The sequence below is a fragment of the Sprattus sprattus genome (assembly GCF_963457725.1).
Source record: "Sprattus sprattus genome assembly, chromosome: 6".
NCBI classification, from domain to species: domain Eukaryota; kingdom Metazoa; phylum Chordata; class Actinopteri; order Clupeiformes; family Clupeidae; genus Sprattus; species Sprattus sprattus.
In genome coordinates this window covers 167,750-177,500 of record NC_137925.1, presented here as the reverse complement: position 1 = coordinate 177,500, position 9,751 = coordinate 167,750, and the positions used below count along the sequence as shown (strand labels likewise).

General features: G+C 42.9%; 2 protein-coding genes across 2 annotated transcripts in view; one reads left to right on the top strand and one right to left on the bottom strand.

Annotated features, from left to right (window-relative positions):
• The window catches only part of slc16a2 (solute carrier family 16 member 2), a gene marked incomplete at its 5' end in the record, with an annotated part of 16,208 nt that extends 14,089 nt beyond the window's left edge, over positions 1-2,119 (bottom strand). Inside the window, one exon of the mRNA XM_080840357.1 lies at positions 1,618-2,119. Coding sequence (XP_080696483.1) covers positions 1,618-2,119 — 502 coding nt within the window. The remainder of the gene's footprint in view (positions 1-1,617) is intronic.
• A 5,111-nt stretch (positions 2,120-7,230) lies between these two features.
• On the top strand, positions 7,231-7,827 carry LOC308366534 (LRRN4 C-terminal-like protein; the record flags this gene model as incomplete). The annotated part of the gene is made up of 1 exon (XM_080840251.1): positions 7,231-7,827. One exon carries the CDS (start codon positions 7,231-7,233, stop codon positions 7,825-7,827), a length of 597 nt encoding a protein of 198 aa, XP_080696377.1.
• Between the last annotated feature and the right edge of the window lie 1,924 nt (positions 7,828-9,751).

Below are 9,751 nucleotides of genomic sequence, written 5' to 3'. Positions count from 1 at the left end.
TCAATGTCTTATCTATACCAATAACTGTACTGATATAAGACACATTGTAATTACTACGGAGTATGGTCTAGACGGATGAGTCACGAGCCATAAACCACAGCAGAAAGCATCATCATGCTGTAGAACACATTGCCTTAGCAACATGAAGCCTATGCCTTTTAAAATATATTAAACAAAACAAGAGTGCTATTATTTTCCAGCCTGCTTTCGAAACAATGCACATCTGAATTTGTGAGAATGTGAGTAGAAACCGAGTTCAACAAGGGAATGTCCAAGAAAGAGTACAGACTTCCATACACTGTGAAGGTATCCTAAAGAACAGATTTAACACAATTGCACTATATTCTGTGTACTTTACTAGGTGAAAGACTGAGAGGAAGAGTAAAATGTGCTCCTTACTTAAAAGAGGCAATTTTTCTGTTTGGCCTTTGAAAAGGCAAGTTTTTTTCCTATTTTGATTGCAACTTATTGCACTTAATTATATTGGCCTTCATAGCCATGTGAAATGTCCTTATCTTATTGATAAATAAAATGTCAAAGACTTGTATCTTCAATACTAATACAGAAAAAGCTATTTTGTTCAAACGGGAACAGTTTAATCTATGGCTACATTATTTTCTAAAATGAAATTTTCAGTTAGGTGAAGCATAATGAATGTGGGCGTTTCCCTGACAAACCTCGAACGACCAAACAGCGCTGCTACCTCGCGAACAGAACACAAAACCGAATGGGCAGTGCAAAATGTGTCTGCCCTCTTTAAGCGCTTTATGGTTTCCGTTTTCCTCTCTTTCTCTCTCTCTCTCTCTCTCTTTCTCTCTCTCTCTCTCTCTGGGATGAATCAGTCCCAACCAGTTCAGTTAAGTCCCCTGTTGGTAGAAGAGCACTACAGCCATTTACCCCTCTGAAATAAAACATAAACAAGCCAGGCAGGCCAGAAAAAGGAAAAAGAAAGGAAACAACTAAAAGTCCTTCTGGTCCATTCACTGTAAGAGTCATACCATACTCATTCTCCAGGCAGGGCAGTATATGCACAGGAATCTCAATTAGGCATGACCTTATTCCTACAACAATCAACCAGAAAGTGCTTTGGACTTTGCACGACACAAAAGCACACATTTAATGTATAGGGAGGGAACATGAAATGTATAGCCATGTATGATCTGGGAGTACAGCCGGGCAACGTGGGTAATCCATATCATGCGGAAGGCCTGAGTACATTCTCCACACTCTCCCATCGTACTGCACACACCTCAGTTTTAGGGGAGAGGAGGGTCCCAAGACTCTGGACGTTTGTGAGGCTTCATTATATCTCTTTATAATGTAAGAAAGGGATCAGGTGCAGGAGCAATTGTTGCTTGAATAGGAAAAACTTCAGAATCTCTTTTATAAGCAGGATTGTGTTATTGGAGCCTGTCAAATAGCATGTTTGACACCTTTGAATAAAATTCATGCTTGAATAAAACGGATTACTGTTGGAGTCTATTAGGTCTAACTATTGAAACCCAAACCAATGACTCCCATCGAGTGGTAGGCATATTGTTTGTACTTGCTACGTACCTGTTAACCACACGAGTGATGAACTAGTGATGAACTTCCAACAGGTGCATCAGAACTCACCTACTTTAAACTGCGACCTTGAGTCGTCTGGGTCCTCATGCTCTTTCACCAACATCGAGTGAAGAATACCAAAGGAGTTTTGTATGCCGAAGATGGACCCGTTGCACCAGGTAGCGGCGAAGACCACCAACCAGCCGAATCCACCCTCGGGGGGCTCGAAGCCCGAGCCCTGAGTGGCGTGTGGTGCCTGCCCTGTCTGTGGCGAGGGTGGCCTTTTGTCGGTACATCCCGTTTCGATGAGTTGTGCTGTGCTATCCTCCGGGGCATTTTTACTCTCGCTTTCCCCAAAGCACTGATTCGCCCCCTCGTGTTTCTCTGGGACAAGGGTTGCATCATTCTGCTCCATCGTACTCTGAGACGACTGATCACGCTGCCCAGCCTGCAGTTCGCAATTTGATACCTCTCCCTGGTCCAGTCCGTTCACCTCAACCCGCTCGTGGGCAGGACCACTGGCGCCTGTTGGCACATTCTCAGACGAGTTACTATGGTTTTCTGGGTGCATCCTATGCTGAAAGGTTCGCAGATGCCGATTCACACGTACAAAAATAGTTTAATATGTGACTGCCTTTTCATCCGTGGTGGGTTGGAACGGAACAATGAGACTTCGGCTCTAAATCTCAGTGCTGCGAGTTCTCTGAACTTGCGACGAACCTGAAAGTTCAACCTGAAGTCCCAAAGATGCTTTAGAGGAAACCCAAATGCAATTTAGTGATTTGCATAAAGAAATATTGCGACAGGACTCGATACGTATATGTCATGTTGCGCATCCCAACTCCACGGTGGAAATGCTTTTCAAGACCAAAAATCTCGTAGCCTAGGTTTAATTTCCTCGCGCGGTGCAAAACATCAACTTGTGCAAGGTATGGCAGCGTTTAGTCCCATCTCCAAGTGGCTCCAGTTCCCTTTGCAATTGCGCCCCGCATCCCTTTATCTGTAAACAAACGACAACCGACTCCTCCTCTTTCATTTGTTTAATATTTTGATCTACTAGGCTACGTAGATACTCTCCGTTAAATTGGGCATGGTTTGATCTGACAGATCAATGTCCACACCTGAACTAGGCTAACCAAACAACCCCAATTCAACAGATTTGCCCTCCGCCTCCGCTCAGTCACGTCTCCTATGGCAGGCTGGAGAGCGGATTTAAAATTCCTCCAGCAGCACAGGATTAGTGAAAGAATCGGATGTCAGAGACCAGACCAGCCCTCTCTTTCTCTCGGCACTCATTCTATTGGCTTCGCACTAGGAAGCGAAGCACCAAGCAAATGGATGACGTTAGTAGCGTGAGCCACAAATGACCTCCTCGTTTATCGTTCAAGACCGAGCTACTATCACCTTAAAATACATCGTCATCTGCATAGTGACTAATCAAGTCTTTTAAAAAAAAAATGTAACACTCCTATCCACTTTTCAAAACAGCATACCTGCCACGAACAACCTGATCAATCTAATGCGGCCCAGAGCGAATAACTTCGAGTAATCACCCAAGCCAAATATATCCTACTGCGTTAGAAGAGACTCCCTGCGTCCATCAAGTCCTCTTGGCTATATGATTTGTAAAAGCTTATGGCAAAATGGGTTGCGCGCAAAGACATGATTTCGCGTCCGTGTTTATGGCATATCTCCTCTTGCAATGCTAGGAATAGACGGGGTCGCAGAGTTGACGTATAGGGAAACGTTCAGACATAGGAAGCCATTAGGGTTATGGTATAGCCTAGTGGTGAAGGAGTGGTAACGTGAGAGGGTTAAGGTTCTTGTTCAGTGGAAGGAGAAAGCTTGGGTGTTTAAAGAGTTCGCATCAGATTAAGTCAACTTCTTTTAAATCTCTAATGAAACAAAGATGAATGCAAGAAAATATTTTCCTTTTATGCCAGCACACTCGTGTTTGTTACAATTCCTTTAATTAAAGCTCTTAATGCAGCTTTGGTACATTCAAGCCATCTAGCTCTGATGGTATTCCCACACTCCATGTTAACTTAACCTGCCCTGCATTCAAGCTCCACTGGCATGCCCAGGAAGAATTGGGATCGACCTGCAGGTGCGCACCACTGTAGGACTATCTAGTAAAGTCTGCACAAGTCATTCAGAAAACGATATTATACATTTTAATGTAAGCTGAAAGCACAATACTGTTAGTGACATCAGTAGTGGGTTTTAAGGACTGTGGAACTGAACACTTTTTGAAGCGTGTCTTTCTGCAGTAGAAGCAATGTGAAAGAAATATATGACGACTACTAGATGAGATTAAGATGAAGATGAAGCCTAAATCCACTAGGTGGAGCAACAGCCATCCCAATATATAGGCTAACTGTGCTCAATGGACTCGGAGGGTTTCCCGCAAGTCCACCTCTCTCTCTCTCTCTCTCTCTCTCTCTCTCTCTCTCTCTCTATCTCTCTCTCTCTCTCTCTCCTCTCTCTCAGAATTAGAATCAGAATCAGATTTTATTTGCCAAGTAAGTTAGAACAAACAAGGAATTTGACCTGGTGAACTGACTCTCAATGTGCTTACACATATATTACACCTATATTACACAAAATATACATTTCTCTCTCTCTCTCTCTCTCTCTCTCTCTATCTGTCTGTCTTTCCACTTTAGTGCGTAAGAATCCTGATTTATCCTCAGAGCTTGTCTTATCTCTTTTCTCATCCACTAGAGCATACAACATGGCTGACCTCTATTAAGGGTTTGAGAGTGCTCAGATTCATTTAATCCTGAAAGACATAAATGGGTGTGTGGAAAGTGACAGACGTGGTGGGTGCAGGATTGACTCACAAAGCCATAACTGTAATGTGATTCTTGTTGAAATTGGGAAGATGGGGGATTTCATTTGCTGATCTCACATTTGGATTGAGACAACACAGAGATAGGGGTTATTTCACTCATGTCTGACATGCTTGAACTTGAACTATCAGAGGTGTTCATCACACACACGTACACCACCCCTACACACAATGCTGTTTCAACATTCCACACTTTCCACACAACTAAATCCACAAACCTGAAATATACATTATTTGCCACCACTCTGTAATTTGAACATTTCAACATCTAATGAAAATAAAACAAGACAAAAGCATCTTACAGGGACTCTTGGAGGAGGAGGTTCTTTAAATGGTGTTATTCAGGCACAGTGTTTTATCTTTCCTATCTCTATCCCTCATCCCCCTACCCAACACACACACACACACACACACACACACACACACACACACACACACACACACACACACACACACACACACACACACACACACACACACACACACACACACACATTTCTCTATTCAAGTCCACCCACAGGTCACACATTTCCTCTTATGCATAGTATGGGCTGTATTTCTCACAGATGGAGTTCTTCAAATCAGGTAAGTGAGCAGTCAGGGTGAATGGATGATTATGGGGGTTAGACCCCTCCTCTGCTCACAAGTCTGCTAACAGGATTAGCCTGCTCACCTTTCCCCCTTCTGCCCTTATAAGGAGAGGGGGCTGTTCTCGACCCCCTCTTTATGCCTCTCTGTGGAGGTTGTTATAGTAATACAACCCCCCCCCCCCCCCCCCCCCCCCGACTCACTTTGTTTCTCGCTCCAGTGCACAGAGACACATGCACACTCTTTCTTTTTAATAGACTTGCATAATTACTGGTGGAATGTGTATGACTGTTTGAATGGACCTGTTCCATTGGATGCCCTCCATTTCCGTGCTAAGACTCTTAAAACAGGACAAAAAAAAAATCCTCACTCAGAATTCATTATAACGAGTTTAGACACGTCTGTAAAGTTTCTGAAAGGCACTTTTAATGTTACAGAGACAGAAAGCAGCACACAGGGAATCATAAACATTTCAGCAGCAAATCCATCTCTTGCAAACAATGCCAAAAAGGGATAAAGGAAAAGGGAGGGAGAGAGAGAGAGAAAGAGAAAGAGAGCGAGGGAGAGAGGCAGAGAAAGAGAGGGAGGAGGGGGATGTGCATAGTGCATCAAGTGACGTGAGGGGGTGTTTGATGGGAGGGGAAACATTCGGTGGGAAGAGAAAAGAGTGTGCTTGAAATGAGCATGTCAGACTGAGAGATAGCAAGAAGGGATATCTTGAGGACAAAGTCTTTCACCAGCAGAGGAAAGAGGACATCATACTCCAAGGGATTCAAGTTTTCAGGTATGCTATAGTGTCAAAAACTCCAAAATGGTTCCCTTTTGTTTTGTATTTAGGTGGTTGCTATGCCAATGAGAGGAACAATCATGTACAGACTTTTAATGTGGTGAAATAATTTACTTCTACAATGACTTAGTGAGTGACTAATTCTTTCCATAGTAAGTCAAGACACTGTGTTTTTAAGTCATATGTGAAGTTATTGTTTGATTTATTTAAAAGATTCCATTACATTCCCATAGAAACATTGGCTTCAAGCCAGACAAATCCTTCTGTTACTCTCAGACGGGTGCAAAGTAACTTGAGCTCCTGTTTTGTTGTGTGGGGTCTTCTTCATTATATGACCACAACTGCAGCTGGGGCTTCTTGTTTCAATCATCGTGCTTGAATTTTGTTATGTTTGTTTTACTCTAGAAAAATAGAAATTAATCATTTCTACTGTTTGCATATTCATTTCAGAGTGGTTAAGTTATCTACCCCATCGTAGAAGAAAAGTAAATATGAGCGAAGAACTGGAAAATATTAGATATACAGAATTATAAATAATATTTGATCAAAACAAAACAGTTTTACACTTGGAAATACATTTATTTGACACCTTTCTTTTCTAACAATTGTATTACTCTCATATCCACAGATTGGGTCTGATGTTTTACGTGATCACACCCAATTTTAGCTGAGGTATCAATAATAATGCCCACAGGCTGTTTAGAGATGTGTCCAGCTTTCCTTGGCTGTCAATCTCTCTGTTTAGAAGGGCCCACAGGTTTTCAAATGGGTTCAAATCAGGTGTGCAGGGGGGCCAAGTCATTAGACCACCTTTGGACTCTGGACCTTTTGAATGATGCTGGTAGTAGTTTTAAGTGTTTATTTTCAATCCACCTTCCACTCAAAATGGTCCAACCAATTCACTTTGGACAATTCCAGCCAATATCATCATCCCTCCCACACCAACGCTGTGCTTCAGTTGAACTGGTGTGTGATGTAGATCAGCAATCCACCCACGGGCCCTCCCTTTAGGTCCATCGGTCACTCTCGTCTTATACGTCCACAAAAACTTTTGCTTGTGTATTAAAGGGAGGCTAGTTTTCCGAGAAATGCTATTTCATTATAATACGGATTTGCATAATAATTATGTACACAATGTCTTTGTATGGGTGGTAGGGTAGAATTTCGATTTTTTTTTTATTAATAAATTGAACAACACAAACTACTAGCTATGAATTACTTTCAAAACCACACTGTGATTTCATGTTACTTAATGTAGTGAAACAGGCAAGGTTCTGTTACTGGACCTTTCATCATTCTCTTCTGTGTTCCCATAGAAGCAACAATGCTCATTTGGAATCCTACCTTGATGTTGCTGAGGGTTCCAGCCCTTCTTCTCTGTCTGTCAGGGAGCTTGTCAGCCCTTGATGCTCCAATTCATTTGGTTTATGGTGGCGATGAGGAAGAGACAACGACAATGACCCCCAACAACAGACACTCCGATGTCACCGGAGTCACTGTTGATTACAAGATATGTGACTACGATCTTTGTGTGGCCCAAGAGGAAAGTTGCCAGGACATTGCAGCCAAAATGGGGTGCCTGTGTCCAGGGAACACACTTGAATCTGTGCCTCCTCACCCTCCACACGTCACAGGTGTAAGTCTGGCAGAATCTGGGGGGGTTATTGTCAAATGGTGCGCCCCCTTCTCCTCTGTGTCTCAGTATCGAGTCACTACAGCAACGGAAAATAACGAAGGCCAATCCCAGGTCTTTGAGAAAATGTTCCGCAATGCAACTCTTGAAGGTGTGAAAGTGGGCCAGAGGGTCTGTGTGCAGGCCGTGAACAGGGCAGGCTCGAGTCCGCTGTCTGAGGAGTCCTGCTCTACATACAGGCCAGAGAAGCATGCAAATGCACCATTGGTGGCAGGGGTTGTTGCTGGGGGAGTAGGCTTCATTCTGCTCCTCTCTGTGACCGCGCTCATCCTGTGGCGACGGAAGGCATGCTGCAAGGGCAGAGCGGACAATTCCCAGGGCCTGAGAAATCCATCCTTCAGTACTGATGGGACGCTGTAGCCTGGATTCTTACAGACAAAAATCACCACAGGAACGAGAAGTGGATTTTGTAAATCTGATGACTCACGAGAGCGATATGTTAATCCCTGCTTGTAATAGTCTTCATGCCTGCGGATTGGCACATTTTCACTTGAGGGTTAAATATTGTGGTTGTTTGAAATGTTTTTCAGAGGTTGCTAAAGTTGAAAAAGAAACCCGTGCTACTAATAATATGTACTACTAAAGGTGAGAGCCTGGAGCTCCAATGTGTTCAGATTTTGTGTATAACAGGGTATAATTTAATTGTACTGGATGTAATGTAAGTGATGAGCAAGAATAATATAAACAGGGAGGTAAGCGTGTCACATTGACAGAGCCTGGGGAAATCTGATAAATGTGAGACAAGCACTGAGGCCTTGAATGCTGCTTTTGAAAACTGTATGCAAATAGAGAATTGATTGAGTCACTGTTTCATCTACCCAACCACGATGATAAAACCATTTTTAAAAAATGAGTCCACACTATTAAATTAACTTCTATCTCTGATCATCTGTTTTATTTTTTATTGATGTTTTTCCTCTAATAAAAAGAAAAATATACACAAATTGGGGTAATTTTGATAATGGATGTTGTTGACCATAATGTCATGGTATTTTTACCTTGCCCATAGCCTCAAGATCAACACAGACAAATGCATGTATCATGTTTTACTCAGATCAACTTTATTCAGTGTATGTTGTGGGAGTGTTGAGTGCTGACTCTTTGTCATCAGCCCTTACTGCTTACTCACTTGGTCAAGTGTTCATTTTCAGGCTGTAATCTCAGTGAGAACTGAGCTTGTGAGTCATTACAGCCAGGCGTATTAAGGGTATGAGAGACAGGTGATTAAAGATTTGAAATTAAAATGATTAATTCATGAAAAGGCTGAAAAGCTGTGATGAGAGGTCAACACAGTGGCTATCATTGATCAGTTAAAGTAGGAAAAAAAAACCTTCTGAGGAAACTGCCACAAGGAAATAATGCCAGCACTATGGCTATATTCAAAATAGGAACTGATTGATTTAAAGGCTACAAACTTTAAATAAATCTGATAAATCCAAACAGGGCCTAAGGACAACATCAGGACAACATCAGGACAACATCAGGACAACATCAGGCCAATTGTCCGGGTGGGCCAAAGGGTCAACGTGACCCGGCCCAGGGCAAGGGGGAGCTCATGCAAAGGTTTATAGTTGGCTGACCAGGATCAAATACGGCAAGGGGCCCAATTCAGAAATGTTGTCCATAATTCCTAATGGCTGGCCTGGATAACTTACAACAACAGATCTAAATGTGCAATCATAGACTTTTACAGGCCTATGCATGTTTCCTCGTGTAACTGCATGAACCTTACAGCATCTCTCTCGTTCTCTAGCATTTAGGCTACACCCATCAAGTTCATATCATAATATATAGGCTACATAAGTTACACAGCACACAGTTCCAACCTCATCCTGAAGTTTGCTGATGACACAACCATCGTAGGCCTCATCACTAACAATGACGAGTCAGCCTACAGAGAGGAGGTTGACACTCTAACAACTTGGTGTCAGGAAAATAACCTCTCTCTCAACATCAGTAAAACTAACGAGATGATTGTGGACTTTAGGAGACGACAGGGGGTGGAGCATTCACCCCTTCACATCAACGGATCTGAAGTGGAAAAGGTCAGCTGCTTCAAGCTCCTCGGGGTCAACATCAGCAATGATCTCACCTGGTCTGCCCACACTGATAAGGTGGTCAAATCTGCCCGGAAACGCCTCTTCTTCCTGAGGAGACTCAGGAAGTTTGGCATGAATCCAGTCATCCTCACCAATTTCTACAGATGCACAATAGAAAGCATCCTGACTGGTAGCATCTCAGTGTGGTTCGGGAGCTGCACAGCCATGGACTGTAAGGCCCTACG